The sequence below is a fragment of the Anastrepha obliqua genome, chromosome 2 (assembly GCF_027943255.1).
Source record: "Anastrepha obliqua isolate idAnaObli1 chromosome 2, idAnaObli1_1.0, whole genome shotgun sequence".
Lineage (NCBI taxonomy): Eukaryota > Metazoa > Arthropoda > Insecta > Diptera > Tephritidae > Anastrepha > Anastrepha obliqua.
This window is the reverse complement of record NC_072893.1, coordinates 69,752,003-69,772,264: the sequence shown is the minus strand read 5'-3', so window position 1 is coordinate 69,772,264 and position 20,262 is coordinate 69,752,003. Positions and strand designations below refer to the sequence as shown.

The following is a 20,262-nucleotide window of genomic DNA, read 5'->3' as shown; positions in this document are numbered from 1 at the left end:
AACTCCTGCGCACAATTCAAAAAGGACTAGAGGACCACATTTCAAGAAAGGCGAAAAGCAGTTGGCTTAGTTTAACCAATTGCAAAGTTACCAGAATCATGTGTAATCGTGCATATAATGCCAGGTATACTGAATCGGTTATATCGTTCGATAGAAGGAACCTGTAGAACTTCAGTTGGTGTACTAACATGGCACTGCCTAGTTGCAGCACACACTTACAAGCTAAATCTAACTATTAACGATCATCATCATCATAAATTCCTAGAGCTCCAGTGTGGAACATAGGGCCTTAACGATGCTTGCAGGAAGTGTAATGTGCCGGGTACAAGGGAAACCTTTGGACATCTTTTATGCTACTCTTCGACTCTCTCGAAAGCTGGACTATGCTACCTGGGTGCTCTCAGTTTTGAAAGACTAGAATATATCCCTGAACTGTAGCTTGAGCGGCTGCTAAAATTAGCGAAGAGTACGCGCATTTTGAGTGATGCATATTTTCGCTAAAAAAGAAAAAAAAGCTCTAATCTGGTATCGCTATGCACCAAAATGGTGTCTGCATGGCTGTTGAAAAAAAAAAAATTCAACAAAATTTCGTCAAAGTTTCAAACTTTTTAATCAGACTTTTTAGAACAATTTGGAGAATGCAGTTTAATAGCCCGTAGAATTTTCTAACCTAAAGTGCAATTTGTTTTTTGTTATTTAAAATAATAATAAAATAATGAAAGCATAGTTCAGTCTCCTACAAAAACCAAATAAATCCAAGTTTCAAACCTTTTGAAAAAAAAAAAAAAAAAAAATCAAACAAGAAAGGCCAACAGATTTTCATCGAAATTTCAAACTTTTTAATCAAATTTTTTACACAAATTTGGAGAGTGCAGTTTAATAACCCATCGATTTTTTTATAAAATAAAGTGCAAGTTTGGAGTAGCTCGCAAATTGCGCTGATTTGTGATATTTTTATTTGCTGCCTGTGTTGGATGATTTCTTCCGTATGACAAAAAAGTCGAGTGTTCGCTTGACTTTGGCATTATTATGTTACGATTACTTGCATTTTAACAAAACTTTGGGTGCGTTGATTTTTGGTAATTTTTTTCCGACGACGTTTCTCATTTTTTCCGTGAAAGAAAAATGTTCATTCGTCATAGCTTAAAGCTCATACACCTAGTGAAAGCTTAATAGCAGACCTTTCTCCTCTTTGGTTCAGCATTACATTTTGCGGTAGAAGGTACCATAAGAAGCTGACGTTAAATAAGAAAAAAACATTTTCGAAGAGTGCCTAATGTGAAAAGATTTAAGGGATAAAAAGTTATAGAAAACATTTTCCCAGATAAAAAGCCGTACTGGGTAAGTTCTTCCTCCCATCATGGCGACAAAAACACCTATTGCCTCAATTCTTTCATCAAAATGTTATATATTATTTGAAAATAGTTATCCCTAAGAGGGTGGAATTGTCACTCAGGGACGAAAAAAAAGTAAACCAAATTTTTTTCAAAAACTCTGATTAAATTAAATTTCTGAAAAATTGTCGAACTTTTATAAATTTTGTACAAAGTTTGAAATTTGTATTATAATGGTTTTTGTTATAGAATGAATACTTAATAGTCAAAACTATTCAATATGTGGTGGCTTATAAAGGGTTTTTCAAAAGACGCGCCTACATAGATGTTTTAAAATAAAACATGTAAATAAACTCTTTCAGGTTTCGCTATTTTTATTCAAAGTATGGCTCCTAACAATTTTATGTGAAAAATGACATCATTTAAATGTCCACTATGCGAACGTTTACAGGTAAAATCCGTCACACATTCATGAATACCTAATCGAAATACGTAGAAAAAATCTAGAGAAAACCTAGTGGAGATATCGATGCAGATGGTAGCAACACTTTGCACTCTCAACAGAACGTCCAGTTTTTGGTCTGCTAGTCCTTTTTCTATCCTCGACGGAACCAGTTTCTTGAACTTTTTTCAGCAACCCTCGAATTGTTGACTCATTCAACTCATTATTTCCACCGAATTAATTTCAAATTTTGCGATTGGTTGTTCTTAAAAATCGACCATTTTCATAATAATTTCCAAAAATTTTAACAAGAAGTTTTAACAAATGTCAAATATGACATAAAAAAATACCGTCTAGGAATTATTCACTACTGACATCTAGGCGTCACTTTTGAAAGACCCTTAAAATATTTAGGAGAGTCTAGTAAATCATTTTATTTCATTTTTAAAAATAAACTTTTATTTCATCCAGGTCATTTGCAAATTGTAAGCAATTATGCACCTATTTTTTATGCAAGTTTACGTTCTGCAGTGATTACATCAACATTCGCATTTTAAGAAAATATTTTTTTTTTTTTTTTAAGTTTATAACTACAATACACACATCTAGTCTACATCTAATTAAAATCCAACGCACCCTACAAGTGGGTTACGCATTTCCTCCTATGCGTATTTTGGAATGTGTAAAAATTCAGTCGAATTTGGTTTTGCTTTCAAGCGCATTATGGACAATTTTTAATTGCTGTTTATTTTGCAAAATAATTTTTTGGACAATTTGCAATTGTTGATGTAAATAACGCTTAATAATATTTACTTAAATAAAATTCATGCCTCGTGGGCGTTTACAGCATTTCGTCTTTTTCTCGATTTTCTCAATTGCTTGGATGGCAAATTATTGTTGCGCATTGCGATATATGAAAATAAAAGTATTGCATTGTTAATTAAAAACTGGCAACAGGTGAATTTCTGAATTTCGGAATTTCACATTTTTCACCACCAACTTGAGGACTTAAATTAATTTTAAAATATTACAACTAAAACTAAAAGTTGTACTTTAAAAGTGGGCGTTGTGTAGAGGCGCGCGCAACCATGGGCGGGCGGCACTGATGCTTAATACTGAGCATTTATTTTTTCACTTGCGTCATGGGCAATCTAATGTAAGCATCATTTACACGGTGCTTAAGAGCAGCTAAAAGTCAATATGAGGCTGAATGATGGGTTTTTGTTTATTGTTGTGCAGTGATTGGTTGCATTTATGCTCGCTTTTAGGTACTTCGCTGGTTATTGTTGTCGCCGAGCAGATCTTCAATGGCGCCTGTCAGACGTCCTTTGCTCAGCGCGTCTACCAGCATCCGCAAACGTTCCTCACGCTCCGAATGACGCCGCTCCAACGACGATACCTGCGTTTATGCAAGAAAAAATGTAAACAAAATATTAAAAATAAAATAAAAATAGGAATAGAAATGAAAAAAATTATTAAGCGGCAATTAACCCACAAAATATCTATCAAATGTGTACAAATTAAATTTCTATCATAAAAATTTTAATTTTCATCATCATAACTGGCATAATTACAAAGATGCATTTAACTAGAAAAAGTTATTTCGTAATACGTATTTATGGCCGGGTAGTAACGCATTGACGCCGAGATCGAACTGTGAAGGAAGAAGCGCAGCAGCGAAAAATTGTATGCGTGTAAGTGGATAGTTACGTAAAAGTAATTAGCTTTGCTTATAAATTAAGTGATGAATGAGCGTAAAAGCGGAAAAAATGCGTAACGGCAAATAAACAGTTAACACAATTAAATCAAAGCAGTAGCGGAAGGAAGCGCTAACAAAGTAAAGTAAACATAAAAAATACCGCTTTAAAAGCCGTTAAAAAGGGCAAAAACAAAAATAAAGAAAAAAAACAAAAATAAAGAAAAAACAAAAAAAAACAAAAATGACACAAAATCTCATAACAATCATAAATAGTTGATTTTTAAAAATAAACTACAAGAAAAGTGTTAAGAAAAAATTATACGGCAATTAAAAAGCAACAAAAATCACATTAACTCCAACAAAGGCTAGTAAATTAATTGATAAGTACGTCATACAGATGTAGCATATGGCACGTCTGCCTTTGACTGATTTATTATGACTTTTGGCAAGTTATTGCATTCCATCAGATGTTTTTTTGTTTTGGTTTTTTGTTTCTTCTTTTTATTTCTATGCTTCTCTTGCGCTTTGTCGCATTCAAATGCGTTTTTTCATCAACTTCTTTTATCGTCTTTACTGCACAGTGCCTAGACATTCATTGGGGTTGTTGTTACTGTTCATGTTTTTGGTATCCACCACATCAGTACCATTCGTCCCACTCACCTTGGCTTTCAACGCGTAGTAGTCGACTGGTAATTTTCGGCGCTTTTGTGTTGCAAACGCTTCATCGCGTTCGTTTAGGCGCTGCTGCAAGACGCGCACCGTTTCATGACACGAGGCCAACTCACGTTCATGGGCACTTTGCAGCGTTTTCAACTAATTAAAATAAGAAAATAATAAGCAAAGAAAGAAGTAAATAAAAGTGAGCGTTAAAATGGTTCATATGGAGATATTTCAAAGTGTTTAGTTTGTTATTTATTTTTTTTTTTTAAGGAAAATTGTCTAAAATCACTGTAGGCTAGTGAAAATTGACTTGAGGGTCACGCTCATGTTGCACTTACATCGCTTAAACGCTTATCGTGTAGTACTCTGTAGTCTGATTCCAGTAGCTTAAGTTTGTTTTGCGCTTCTCGCAGCGCTTGACTCTCTGTGGTGGCTGGCATTTGCTCGCTATGCGCTTGACTGTGATGCTGCGGTTCGTGACTGCGTCGTGAAATGTTCAGGCAAGTATAGCTGTTCCACTGCGATTTATCTGATTTAAGTGCTATACGAAAGATAGAAATAGAAGAGAAGGCGGTTAGTACGAGTTAGTGTAGGCGGTTGATATGTATGTGTGTATGTATGTATGTTATATAATCAAATGTAGCAATGCGTTCATGTGCTTTTCCTGCAAGAATTAGCCTAGAAAAACAAGTCTCTGAGAATTAGACTGCACTCGCTCTAAAAGAGAAAAGTTTGCAAATTTCCATGGGGCGCAATTCAAAAAAGTAAATAAAATGGAAAGTTGCAAGTTATGTCTGCATGTATTGACAAGTTTTGACAATTTTTTTGCTGATTATTATTTATTATTTTTTTCATAAAAATATAGTTCATACTACAGCAAAAAAAAACTCTTGTCAACCTCGAAATTCGACGTTGTAAGTGGAATAAACTGGCCATAATTTAAGGAAAGGAAAGGAGGCATCTCTAAAGCAGCAGCTCTAGACTGGAACTCACAAGAGAGCCGCAGTTAGTTAAGGAATGGTTTCATTCACAAGTAATAAATAAAAATAGTTAAGGGGGTAGTATGGTTAATTCGGTGTAAAACAAGCATATTTTTCGAAATTTTTTTTGTCGACACAGTTGATTTATTCAAAATTTTAAAATTACTTCATTATAAAGTCATATTTAAAGAATATTGTGTGAAATTTTCATTGATTTTTATGAAGAAATGAGTTGGTGGCAGCGAATCTTCGCGGACGTCTCATAAAAAAGTTTTATTGCGGTGTCCCTCAGAACTCATTACTGGATCAACTAAAATCAAAAAACCAAATTGATTTCATCAGCTAATAAAGTTTCGCAGGTAACAACGTCGAATTTTTTTTTTTAATTTTTTAAAGCGCTTTGAAGTCAAAACACCGATTTTTCATAAAAAAAACTTGAAAACTTTGTTGTTTTAAAATATGACAAAATTAAAAAAAAAAAAACGACGTCATTACCTCGTGAATAAAGTAAAGAAACAAAAAAACCAAATTTGAAAAGAATCGGTGCAGTAGATATGAATCTGCAGTGGACACCGACCGTAAAAAAGGCAAGTGTGAGAAAAACGCGTTTAAAGATTTTCGGCAGCGTGAAATCCGGTTGGAGAGGTAGATACGTAATCCTTTGTGTCTTTGTCAATTTTACTCTAATGCACTTCAAACTTTCACACAATAATCTTAAGATGTTATAGAATAATTTAAAAAAAAAAAAAAAAAAAAAAAAAAAAAAAAAAAAAAAAAAAAATACCATACTATCTAAGTATAATAATGCAGGACTGAACAAATCCAAACATATTTTAAGAATACCAAAAGATAAACATATTTTAAGAAAAACAAGAGATAAACATGTTTTTACTAAACAGCAAACAAAGAAACTAGTGTACAAGTCGTGTACCTAAAACAGTAAGAAGAGGTATAAGTATAAATACGACTGTCAAATATGTTGGCAGTCAGTCCAGTGTTAACATAGTGTTAAGAACTATCCTAAAATTAAATTCATAAAAATAAATTTATAAATTTTTCCAAAGACAAGCAAGTCTTTAACTATTTTCCAAGTCTTTAACTAGTTGCGGCCGGCTATCGAACACGTAGAGGCGACTAATCGAAGCAAAAGCGCTACATGCAGGCCGAGGCAAGTAAAGTTCCTAGCTAAATCCTAATCCTAAATCCAATTTTAAATAGCTTAAATATTAATATTAAATATATATACAACAAAAACTATATAAATCCAAGCTTCAAATTATGAAAAAATTCAAACAAATTTCATCAACATTTCAAACTTTTTTTATCAGAATTTTTAAGAAAATTTCGCTAGCAATGGATTAAAAACACATTCCAATGCGACTTTCTCAGCAACATTTAGAGCATTTTCGAAAGGATAAAGTGGATTTTGTGCGTCAATTCATCACTATGGATGAGACTTGGATCTATCGCCATGATTCTAAATCAAAATAAAAGGCTAAAGAGTGATGCGAACCTGGTTTTTCGGCTCCGAAACGAGTTCGTGTACAGAAATCGGCCAAGAAGGTGTGAGCATCAGAGCCCCGTTTTGAAATGAAAAAAATTATTTTTGGTGTATCACTAGAGCATTTTGGCAATGGCTAAAATCCATGAATTAAAGTTTGAATTTTTGGAGCGACTTTCATCTGTTTTCAGACCCAAAAAATGCATGCGTGGAAAGCGTTTTTCATTAAATGATGAGGTCATAAAAGCTGTGGCAGCGTATTTTGCAGCCCTTCCAGATTCTCACGTCACGGATGGAATTCATGAATTGGAATCTCGTTGAAACAAGTGTATGGATGGATGTTCAGGAATATTATAATGAGTAATAAAGTGCATTTCAAACCATAAAATTGTATTTTTCTTATCGAACCGCACAACTTGTTGAAGAGCCTATTAGTCCAACGAATGCGCGATTTTTTTTATATGAAACTTCAATTATTTTTATAGTTTGAACTTCTGATGAAAATTGGTTGAATTTTGTTTTAAATTTGCACAAAGTTTAGGTTGTGGATGCATGTGATGCCTGTAGGAGAATGAACAGCTAGTTTTGTCAAAATCAATATATGTAAAGGGTGATTTTTTAAGAGCTATAGGAAAGTTAAAAAAAAACACACGTAAAATTCAGAAAAATGCATGAAATTTTTATTTATATCGATAGTACAGTCCATATAATTTAATGTTTGAAGATTATTTCATGCAAATGTTGACCGCGACTGCGCTTCAAACGCTCCATCCGCTTAGTCCAATTTTGGCATACTCTTTCCAATGTTTTTCGGCCGGTATCTCACATATAAATGCTTTAATGTTGTCTTCCAATGCGTTAATTGAAGCAGGCTCGTCTGAATAGACATGAGCTTTAATATAGCCCCAGAAAAAATAATCTAAAGGCGTTATATCGCACGATCGGGGTGGCCAATTGACATGTCCCGAACGTGAAATAAAATGTTCACCGAACTCGCCTCTCCACAAGTCCATTGTTACGCGTGCTGTGTGGCATGTGGCACCGTCTTGCTGAAACCACATGTCATGCAAGTCAAGCTCTTGCATTTTAGGCAAAAAAAGGTGGTTATCATTTCACGGTAGCGTTCACCATTCACAGTTACGTTACGATTCGCAGCATCTTTGAAGAAGTACGGCCCAATGATACCTCCAGCCCATAAGCCGCACCAAACTGTGACCTTTTCTGGATACATTGGTAGCTCTTGCAATTCTTCTGGCTGATGTTCACTCCAAAATCGACAATTCTGCTTGTTTACGTACCCATTGATCCAAAAATGAGCTTCGTGGCTGAACACACGATAAAAAAGTGGATCTTCGGCCAACTTTCCAAGAGCCCATTCACCAAAAATTCTGCGTTGCGGTAGGTCGTTCGGCTTCAATTTTTGCACCAGCTGTATTTTGAAAGGCTTCACACCTAAATCCTTTCGCAAAATTTTCCACGTTGTTGAGTAACAGAGGCCCAATTGCTGCGATCGGCGACGAATCGATAATTGATGGTCATCATTAACACTGGCCGATACAGCTGCGATATTTTCTTCAGTTCGCACTCTACGTAAGTGTGTTGGTGGTTTGATGTCCAGTAATGTAAATTTGGTTCTAAATTTCCTCACAATAGCTCGAATAGCCGCTTCAGTGGGCCGATTAAACTGACCATAAAATGGAAAAAGCGCGCGATAAACTTTCTTAACAGAACAGGCATTTTTATAATAAAATTCAATGATTTGCAAGCGTTGTTCGTTTGAAAGACGATTCATGGTTAAATTATAGACCAAACTGAAGATGTTTGACAGTGAAACAAAACACGAAACGTGCGTCAGCTGTTTAAACCAACTGTTTAAAAAGATAATGGCTAAAAAATCACCCTTTATAAGATGCTCTATTAAACGCAAAGTAATACTGCTAAATAGATTCTATTTACACTTTTTCTGTAAAAATTTCCAACTTACGCTCCAAATGAAATTTTTGAAAATACGCTCTCCTTTCACCCCTTATTTGAAGTTTTTTTGGATATGAAAGCAAGTGAATAGAACTAGTTTTATAGTAAATATACTATAGCGCAGGGGTTCCAGAAGAAATACCTGTTTCGTGAAATTTTGGAAACTTGGTAGACCAGAGCAGCGGTGTATGCGGTCACATAACATAGGACGAGATTTTTTTTGACCTACTGAAAAAATGTTTCTTTATTCCTGAACTTGTAGGTTGATAGCGACGCATCAGCATTAGATACCACGACAGTTGTTTCTGCGTTACCGCAACGATACGGATTTATATCCGGCCAAAGACTGTAACTCCAGCGGAATTCCCCGCTATGTATCAGGAATGTTTATGCTGCTAGAACAACAACTATAAACCAAGGTTATATGGGTGTGCCATACGGGGGGGGGTAAGGGATAAAAATCGATTTTTTTTTGCATGTTATTGTAGTAAAACATTTCAAAAATACCGTGTTAAAATTTTAAGTCAATCCGAGCAAAACTTTTTAAGTTATAGAGCATAAAGCCGAGCCGCCTCAAACATCTGCCGAGACGCAGCAGACTTTAAACGCGGTTTTCTCGAACCTTTTTTTTTAAAGTGCGTAGTCATTGGCATTTGAAAACTACTCATTCGATCCTTTTGAAATTTTGCACACATATTTTACATATAAAAAACCTCCCCCCGACGTTTTTCTTTCGCCATTTTTTTTATATTAAGGTGGTTTTACACCTACAAAATGGCGGCATTTTTTCGTCAAAAATCACTTTTTACTTTAAACGACTACCAAATGGCTGAAAATGAAAATAAATCGTCAAAATAAACGTTGGGGGGAAGTTTAACTCATACTTTAACTAAATTATTCGATTTTTTTGATTTCAGATGATTCTACGCTGAGATATGCTGACTACTGCAAAATGTATTTTTGAAAAGACGTCTACGTAAATGTGCTCTCATTCGCTCATTTTGCAATATTATTTATGAAAATTTTATCAAATATTCTTGAAATGTTACTTTATAAAATGCAATAACTTTTAATAAACTGACTTGAACCGTTTCGCTACAATAAATTCATGAAAAAAGTGGTGTTTTTAGCGTTTATCCCTTACCCCCCCCCCCCCTTAAAATTAAACTGCAATAATTTATGCAGGCTAGGTTAGATTAGGTTAACCCGGCTGGCATTTAACCACGCATGGATATTTTGGTCACTAGCGATACCAGATGGAGGCTGTCCTTTATTAAGATTTAAAGTAGACATCACGTAGGTTGTCAACGCTTTTGGCAAACCTAAGTAGCGCAGGAGGATATATTTATAAAATATCCTCCAGACCCTCAAACTGTGGAGCTCCCAGGCATTTCGAGCGCGTTTTTGATAATGCCGGACAGAAACACAGAAGTTGCTCTAAAGTTTCCTCTATATCCTCTCTGCACTTAATAATTTATGTAATTCTATTTTTCTTTGTATCACTTCATTTTTATTACGCGTCAGTGTCCCTATTCAACCAGATCTTTGCCACTTACCCTTATTCACAGTTGTATTGGTTTACAATTTCAGTTTCTCTTCTCACCTACTAAAAAAACAACGCAAATCGGAAATTTGAATTCAGAAATTTAACTGCTTCTAAACTAATAAATAACTTATTCGCATAAATACCAAATTCTTATATAACAGATACCGCGTTTAATTTACAAAATAAAGTCAAAACATTTAAAAATAGCGAATTAATTTAAAAACAAAAACAAAACAAAAACGCTTGCCAAATAAGCCGGTAATAAATTTACGAAACAAAAACAATGATACATTGTCAAAGAAACTCTAAAAATCCATGTCTGCTACTTTCGCTTTTAAACGAAGAAACTTTTCCCTTTGTTGTAGCGACAATCAACAGCCGCTCTCAAAAAAAAAATAAATAAATAAAAACCTAAAAATAAAACAACGCACACATCGAAGCGGCCAATAATAATAGTCGAACCCAAATGGAGATGATCAATGCGCTATGCTGCTCCGTTGGCTCGCTCCCAGCAGCTTTGCGGCCGCTGACATAATACCAAATTTGTAGCCCGTGCAGTACACAGGAACAATAAGCAGTTTGCCAGCTGCCGTCGGCGGTGACATCGACAACGACCGCACATTTGAATGCGACACACGTGACAAAGGTGCGCTAATGGCTAATAAAACAAAAACTAAACAAGTGCGCTACATATGCCAATTGCATGCGCCTTTTATAGCGCCTAGGTAATTGAATGGATACGCACCTTCACTTCGCCGCAAGATGCCATGCGCATGTGTGTTGCACAAGCCTTGCGTTTGATGGATTATTTGAACATTTTAACATACGATAGCCGTAATTAATACCTCATTTCTATGAACGTGTATTCGATTGAGCAGAGAAAGTCCATTAATAACAGTGGGAATTCACAAATGCGCATCGCGCGCGCCACCAAAACATTGAATAATCGAATACGTCAATTAGTGGACAAATTTGGTGTTTTCGATACAATGAACGCCTGCACATGCATTCCTTCACTAATTCACACACACACACACACATATTAATGCGTGCGTGTTTTTATGAAATCGTAGAAAAATGTACTCACCCTCTTTCTCGCGTTGCAGCTTCTTTATCGTCTTCTTGCATTCCTCCAACTCGCGCGTTAATCGCTGCATTGCTTTGTCCTTCATCGCCAAATCAACGCGCATGCCTCGTATGGTGGCCAGCAGGTGCGCGTCCTCCTTGGCCGCTGCGTATGCGTGGTGCGCGGAAATGGTCAAATCCGAATGTGAGACGGGCAGTTTCGAGACCAAAGCAGAGCCGAGTGAACCCATTGCAGTGGCTAGTGGTTTGCGTATGCCGCTTTGTTTTGAATTCGGCCGTGAGGTGTTGGGCGTTGAATTGGCGGTGCTACTGGTACTTGAACTAGCTGAATGCACGGCGCTGGAGGTGCCAATGGTATTGGTGCTATGATCGCGCGTGTTCTTCGTTTCGGTTGTTTGTGTGCCGATTGTGCTGTTGCTGTTGCTGCTGCTGTTGGCATTAGCGTTGGCATTGGAGCAGGCGCTGGTGCTGTTTGCATTGAACGTCGTGTTTAAGCTGGCGCGCTTGGTCACATCACCGCTGCACCCTGCCTCATTTTCAACCTCAACAAGATTCGCGTCTGTTTGCGTGCAATTGTTGTAGAAATTCTCAGCTTTCTTGGAGACGAAGTAGTCCAAAGTGCGCACTTGCGACTCGATCTTTTCGTTTAGTTTTGTATTGATTTCCTGTAGGCTGTGGAAGCGCGAAACTCGAAATATGTAATAAAATAAAACAATAATGGAATTCGTTGTAACTTACCTTAGCACCTGTGTCTCCAGATCGGCAATGTGAGTTTCATATTTGGCCTGCACCGAATTGAAGCGCGCCTGCACATTTGCGAGTATTTGTTGTGCTTTTAAGTCCTGTTCTCTGGCGTCTGATTCCAGTTGCGCAATACGCTGCTCCAAGAGTTTTCGACTGTTCATATTCTCTTGGTCATTATTTGCGCATTTCCCGGGGTTTTTGGAAGCGACTAAGTGTGAAAATAAAACAAAATTGAATACAGCATTTTTAGATTTCAAACGAAATCCAAAATGTTAAAAATTCTCTCACCAATTAACGCCGACACCGAGTCTGGGTGCTTGCGCATCAGTATGCGCTCCATTTCACGGCATTGCCGCTGCAGATCTTGTATTGTTTTGGCATCTTTGTCCTTCAGCTCTTGCGTGCGCTTCTTCTCCTGGCGACTTTCATCCAACTCACTCTGCAATGACTTTTGCAACTCAAGCGCTTCATTGCGATCCGCACGCGCCGTTTGCAACTCGGTACGCAATATGTTGGCACATTCGTTCAGATGTTGTACATCCAACTTAAGTATTTCAGACTCCTCTTGTAGTTTGGTATTGCTTTCACGCAAATCGCGATGTAACTGTGATAGGGAATCGTGTTGTATACGCAACGATTTTAAGCGCTCCTCGGTATCTTTTAATTTCTCCTGCAACTGCTCGATTTCCTGCTTGAGCGCATGCTCTCGTCCAGCATTCGCCGCAAAGGGTTCAATTGGCGAGGTCAGTGCTGAGCGCATGCGTTTCGGCGAAGAATTGACCGACTTGTCACAGTACGTTTTGGCTGGTATGGGTGTCGAGATGGTCCGATGCGGACTGTAGGGACCAGGCGTACACGAATGAGATGATTGCGTTTGGCTGATGCCGCTATCCGGGGTTGTCATCGAGGAACGTTGTGCGCCAGTACTGTATCCGCTCGAATTACGGCGTTCCAACACGCTGGGACTGGTGTATTGCATGGCGTTAAAGTTGAATGGGCTGCGACGTGCCGGACTGCCGCCAATGAGTTGTGCATGGGATTGTGATGCATAGATGGCGCTATGCGTTTGCTGTGCGGCGACAGGTTGCTGTTGCTGTGGTTGTTGCTGTTGGGGCGGCGCATCACAACTAGGTCGGCGTGCCATCACGTTTACGCTGGCATGCTCACTTTGATTTGTTTTCATATGCGGCCCATTGTGCAACGACGTAGACATAACAGATGATGACGACGACACTGACAAATGCCCCGAGTATACGCTGGCTGTGTTGTTGCGGCTATTGGTGGCATTTTCTGCTGTATTTCCACCTAGAGAACTGCTTGTGTTATTTGCGCTCAACGTATCGGCATCATCATCCGCATCTACATCGACCACGTCGTCCACTTCGTCCCCTTGTTTGGTGAAATTATGCGCCGACAATTCATTCGCATGCACGGCGTTCGAGTTAACGGGAGGTTTATTGTTTATCTCTATGGGCGGCCCCTCCTCATTCAAGATTAGTTCAATGTTATCGATACCTTCGGTGATTTCCTCCATCTGAGGAAACAAACAAAACGAGTAGAAGACAAAAAGAAAAATAGCTTTAGTTGATAGTTTAAAATTGTAAAATAACAATAAAAAGGGAAATCAATTTTTTTGAAAACTGTGAAGACTAGAATTACCAACGCTAGCTGTTAAATACATATAGTATGTATTCGATGACGTGGTATGCTGCACATGCAACGCCTATGCACGCCCGTTAACAGTGGCCAGCATCAGTTGGCTTTACTTGTGTTTAAAGAGATTAATATTCAAAAATTGTGTGCCCAAAATTTGAATTCAGCGATGTTGAACTGTTGGAGCATTTACAAACGTTTGTATGTACATAGGTATGCATGCAAATGAATCCGAAGAATTCGGTATGCTATGAGCGTGCAGAATGTGAAAGTGAAGATGCAGGAGATTTTCGTAGTTGCAAATCAACGTCCGCTATTAGCCACATTTCACAAAAGACAGGGCGTTTTGTCGAAGGCTATATTTTCACCGCCCGCACTTTCAAACCTTTGGGAAATGCGTAATGATGAGTCAATTAAAAATGACTTTTATATTTGAATAGTACAGATGCAAAGGGAAATGTGAAGTCTGTGCGCTGCACTAAATAATTACAGCAATATTGCGACCCTATTACTTTTTTGATGGCCTGTTGCTGATACTCAGCTGATTAGCGGCCGAAATATTGCGAAGTTATTTCACGCCAAACCAACCATTTCGAGCCGACCAACAATTGTGTTTTATTTGAACTTAATTTTGAGCTAAAAACAACAAATAAACAATATTAAACTGCAAATAAGTATTTATTAAACAAAACCTTAGTTTTCCTCTTCCATTTCTACTCAGCAGTGAAAAATTGTAAACTGTGATTGATTAGCTAGTGAAATGATTGTCAAAAGTTTACGCGTGAAGATAAAACGGGTGACGTTGGCATTGTTGCAGAAATTATGAAACCGAATGTAAAGCTATCTCATAAAAAGTAATACTGCCCTCGCGGGTCGGCGAAAATAATACATCCGCGGTAAGTAAGAGGCGACTAAAAATCCGGCAGGAGAGGAAGGGGCTCAGCTCAAAAGACCTCACATAACCCCGAGAACCTCCAGCGGCAGGGCTGCTGTAAAGCTCATCAGGATCGATACGAGTAAGATCCTGATTACGGTATGCTGGAAAATATTTCAGATTAAACAGTTTTTGGGCAGGTGAAAATCGTATTCGATCACCTCGTACAGTAGAGTGACTCCACAACGAAATGACTGATAGGCTAATGCTACAAGCGCCTCTGTCCCGGAGCAAACCTACGTTCCATACACGTCACCATTAAGTTGCTGCATGGCTGAGTTGAGAAATCCTGACTAGTTCCTGTCTTGGCTCTGAACTCTATTGCCCATGTAGCGCATCCCTGCATGCAGTGATAACCATGGGGACACTTAGGGAGACTGCACTTACATGTCAGGACAGCGGTCTGAAGTCGGTACTCTAAAGAATTGAATATAAGTAACAAAAATCCAAAACAAACATTCGAGAAAAAAATAGAGGAAGGAAGCAGAGATGGTCGAAATGACAACGTGGATCCAGGAGCAGCCTTTAGAAGAAGTAGCCTACAGCTAAGATCCCCGCTGGCAAAGAACGCACCCACTCGAAATGCAGGTGGTAACGAACCAGCCCGCACTGCGTTCAAAAATGCAAAATCAGATAGACCCGCAAACGGCAACGGACACACTAACATTAGCATTCAGAGGAAGGATGCCTCCAGTACCAGCGCAGTATTCTAGAAAAAAAAAACACGTCTCCGCTAACGCCGGGAAAGGAGATGCCAAACCAGGCAGCGGTGACAAAGCCAATGAGACACTGAATCGAGTGGCAGATGGGCGGCGAAGCTGATTCCTACAATAGGTAAATGGGTTCAAAGGAACTTCGGGGAAGGTGGCCATTTCATGACTCAGTTCCTCTCGGATATTTCCGGAATTGCCTATACCGCATGGATGAAGTAAGTGGACCCAGGTACAGATACTGCGAAGCACCTAACGATGACACCGAACAAACGTTCTTTAATTGCGACAGATGGCTCGTGGAAAGAGATGATCTGAGGGTGCAGATTGTGGACATCGCGCCGACCAACGTAATCGACAAGATGACCGAATGCGAGAATAAGTGGAATGCGGTTAAAAGATACGTTGAAAGCGTATTACGGAGAAAAAATATAGACCTCGACGCAATACAACAAAGCAAAGCTTCACAGATATATGTAGGCATAAGAAGACGAGCCTATGCATGAAGCTGGCTACAAGCACGGTGGACCCAGTCTTGGGTGAATAGAACTGGCCTATTTCATGGACGTTGTTCTGGGCCTTCCCGAAGTAATGCAGAAGGTAGTCTCGGGAAGGGAGTCTCCCCAGAAGAGGGATTATTTTAGTGGCCACACCACTCGACACAGTAGATGAAGGTCTCTGTGGGGGCGAAGGCATTTTGAACCCTCCTTCACCTACCCAAAAAAACACAAAATACTGCCGCAATTATTACAGTTTCGAACTCACTCGAACTCACCCGTATTTACTTGTGTCGTCATTTAGTTTGACTATAAAATTCTTCGTACAAGGAAAAAGAATAAGTTGGGAGCAATTTAAATGTTACAATGTGAATTTCCGTATATGGAAAGAGGACAAAAGGTTAATCACGTGTTCAATATCGATGTTATAAACGGTTTACTGTCTTGAATTCGTTGTGTTCGATCAAAACACTACGAAAATTGAGGTGGGTGCTTGCAGCGTGATAATGTCCCGGCTCATAGTGCAATTTTTGTTTTTTCTTTTTTATACTCTTTATCAACCACTTTCCATATTCGCTTGATTTAGCTCTGTGGGAATTCTTTCTGTATGGAAAATTACATTTGGCCGGTAAAAGAAAGCTTTATACGGACATGGAAGGCATTGGAAGGCAGATCAACGACCGCCTTCTTTAAAAATAAGTTAAATTCAAAACAATATATTTTTATTGCGACGATCAGTAAGTGATTTATAATTTTTTTGGCTTTGGATAAAAATATCTTAATAAGTACCTAAAAATGACATACCCAAAAATGACATACCCAAAAATGTCAGGGGAGAAATATTTCAGCACATTTTTATTTTCAATTTTGGTGCCACCCCTCTCAGTCTGATTCGCATTGTACCGAAAACTTTAAACGCGTTTTCTTTTTTCTCATTTTTTAAGTCGGTCGAAGTCACAACTGAAACAAACCTGGAACGATTGACTTGAAATTTTAATTTAATATTACATTTCGCATAGAGGCACGAATGGGTGGCATCATTGGCCCATTTTTGTTTTAAAATGCTCCGCATTCACCGGTTTAAGCCCCCAGTGCCTTTTCCTTTTCCCAAAACTTAAAACTGTCACTCCGCGGACCCCGCTTTGAGTCGATAGAGGTCATTAAGGAGAATTCGCTAAAGGAGCTGAAGGAGATCTCTTCAAATGCGTTTAAAAGTTGCTTTGATGACTGGACTAATCGTTGGCGTATGTGTATTGCTTTGAATGGAGCCTATTTTGAGGGCGACAAAATACATTTCGATGACTAAAAAATTATTTTGCGTTTTATTGAACAATTCCCGGTACTTTTTTGACAGAATGTATTTGATTTCCCACTGGCAAATAAAAGAAAATCCAAAAATAGATTAATTTTTTGGCACTTATAGTAGTGAACTAACCTCATAACTACAAAATGAGTTACATATTTTGAGAAAATTGTTTTTATACTTCCATTGTCGAGGATCAGGGTCTCATTACTGTTGCAACTGGTCCTATATGAAATATCTACACAAATGCATGTAATATAATAGGTCTATTATTAAGTTCGTGCGGTTTTTTTTCGAAATTTGAAACTTTATTGACGTAAAATGGTTACAAATTTAATATTCAAAGTATTGTCCATCGCTTACTACTACTTTTTCCCATCTTTCTGGCAATTCACGGATTCCCTTTGTGAAAAATTCGCTCGGTTTTGCCGCAATCCACGAATCGATCCATTTTTTGACTTCATCGTAATTACGGAAGTGCTGGTCAGCCAGGCCATGTTGCATCGATCGGAAGAGATAGTAATCGGATGGCGCAAGGTCTGGACTATACGGCGGGTGGGGTAGGACATCCCATTTGAGCGTTTCTAAGTATGTTTTGACCACTTGTGCAACATGTGGCCGAGCATTGTCATGTTGCAAAATAACTTTGTCGTGTCTATCGGCGTATTGCGGCCGTTTTTCTCGCAGTGCTCGGCTCAAACGCATCAATTGTCGTCGGTAGACATCCCCCGTAATCGTTTCATTCGGTTTCAGTAGCTCATAATACACAACACCCAGCTGGTTCCACCAGATACACAGCATAACCTTCAGGCCATGAATATTCTGCGCCGACGTCGATGTTGAAGCATGGCCAGGGTATCCATACGTTGCCCGACGTTTTGGATTGTCGTAATGGACCCACTTTTCATCGCCAGTCACAATTCGATGCAAAAAACCCTTTCTTTTGTGCCGTTGAAGCAGTTGTTCGCATGCCATAAAACGGCGTTCAACGTCTCTTGGTTTCAATTCATACGGCACCCAATGGCCTACCTTTCGGATCATTCCCATGGCTTTTAAACGTTTGGAAATGGTTGATTGATCAACTCCCAAAATTTTTGCAACCTCTTCTTGCGTTTGAGCCGGATCTTGATCGAGCAATTCCTCCAATTCGGTATCCATGAACTTTGGCGGCGCACCCTCGCGTTCTTCGTCTTCCAAGCCAAAATCACCACTTTTAAAGCGTGCAAACCACTTCTGGCACGTTCGCTCAGCTAGAGCATGCTCACCATAAACTTCCACCAAGATACGATGACTTTCGGCTGCTTTTTTCTTCATATTAAAATAATGAAGAAGAATTCCCCGCAAAAACACATTATTTGGCACGAAATTCAACATTTTCAAGTGTGGTAAAAATATTGTTGTTTACGCTTCAAATAAAAAACTTATACTGACGTTTGTGCCTTACGACAGTAGCTCTCCAATGAATGTTTGGAAATGTGGATCGATGGAATAATAATCAAGTTACGCCATCTGTTGTAAAACCGCACGAACTTAATAATAGACCTATTACAATACAAGGTGGCGTAAAATTAATCATCCTAACGGCAGATTTATAATTGTTTTTGAACTAGACAGCTGCAGTATACAAAACGAACAAGCAATAGAGCAAGTAAAGGTCAAAGTAAAGATTTGCACCACTCAAAATCACTTTTTTTCTTTTATTTAGCATAAAAGTAATTCAAAAACAAAATTAATTCAAATTATTAATTTTGCGCCACCTTGTATATAAATTTATGCATATATATGTATTTCATACTATTAATAGTCCATTACATACGAACTTTATGTAGGTTACTGAAATGCCCGTGTCAATTACAAAAGCAGAAATCTATGTAACTTTGTTTTTACATACAACACACACACATAGTAAATACCTTTGATCATCTAGGATCAAGTTTTCTTCTGCATACTCAAATCGGTGTTGTATGAGTATTATTTAAAACAATACAAACCACTTTCCATTTTTCTTGAACGAGAAGAAAAGTGCTTTTGCTTAATGCCATGCAGTAGTTCACATTTCTACATATTACAAGCATACATAAGTATGTGTCTACCATTGTATGTGCGCGCATTGAACAATAGATAAAATCCAGAAAATCCACTAAGTCGAAGAGAGCACATCCAACGATAAATGCTGTCACTTTCAACGCTGCCGCAAGCCACACTACAACGCCTGTTCCAACACAATCCACTAACTGTATTCTGTGCAGCCGATCAACCAGTACGACGACCAAATTATAACTATTGTATTACACTAGTGGCCGAGCGAGCTCACGGGCCGACAACTCCAACCTAAGCTTTGCATTACTACACCAAAACATTAACCAAATGCCTTCTAGCGGACCATTTGAACTGAACCTGGTCACAATAGCAATGATGGCAAAAGCAGAGTATGAATACCAACACAGGCACAGGGGACGGACAAGCTAAGCCGGCTAGCATATAGAAGAAATGCCACTTGTGGCTTAAACTGCGACAACAACAGCGCACAGCAAAAACTAAACAAGGTGCAGCAATGGAAATGGTGCAGGCAGAAACTATTGTTGTATTTTAAAGGCACTAATAGCGGTCGAAGCTTTAGGTAGGAACACGTGCAAGCGGCGACGAAGATGTGAATGTCGAATGGTCGAAGTGGAAGTAACACCCACTTGTGTATACGAACAAAAACGAACAAAAGCGGTTTTAATTTCAAGTACTGCTTTTCAAAAATATGCTACTTTTTATTACTCATAATCGCGCTCGCTTGCGACTTAAGTACAAAATCTTGTAAGGTGATAATGATGAGTGTTTGGCTGTAGCAACCGAAAACTGGAGGGCATACACTTTTTATGGTGTCCGTCAAGTGTTTAATAGAAATTTGCGCTCATTGCCATGTAATTAAATCTACAGTTCGATGGAAATTTGCAGCAATAGGCGAATTCCACAGGCATTTCTTCGACATTTGTATTGAACTGATGCGGAAAGTAATTTCGCTACACTAATTCAATCGCTAACAGCTAACGATCAAATGCCACTGGCACAAAAACAAAAACATAAAAATTAAACAAAAATATAAATAGAAAGATCGTTGAGGACAATTTCACTACTTGAAATTAGAGTTGGCGATGTCAGTGAAGCAGACTGCGACGCTATTGACAAGCCGCACTAAGTGGCTTTGTAG

General features: G+C 38.4%; 1 protein-coding gene across 2 annotated transcripts; it reads right to left on the bottom strand.

The window, feature by feature from the left end:
* Positions 1 to 2,267: 2,267 nt before the first annotated feature.
* Positions 2,268 to 19,189, bottom strand: LOC129236782 (centrosomal protein of 162 kDa). 2 transcript variants are annotated; one of them, XM_054870998.1, is made up of 7 exons: positions 19,157 to 19,189; positions 12,255 to 13,500; positions 11,961 to 12,174; positions 11,224 to 11,894; positions 4,474 to 4,676; positions 4,136 to 4,288; positions 2,268 to 3,175 (listed from the first exon to the last, which is right to left on the bottom strand). In XM_054870998.1, exons 1-7 carry the CDS (start codon positions 19,172 to 19,174, stop codon positions 3,041 to 3,043), a joined length of 2,640 nt encoding a protein of 879 aa, XP_054726973.1. In that variant the 5' UTR covers positions 19,175 to 19,189; the 3' UTR covers positions 2,268 to 3,040. The 2 variants fall into 2 exon arrangements, with proteins under 2 accessions (XP_054726973.1, XP_054726974.1); XM_054870999.1 differs by lacking the exon at positions 2,268 to 3,175 and adding an exon at positions 3,946 to 4,059.
* Between the last annotated feature and the right edge of the window lie 1,073 nt (positions 19,190 to 20,262).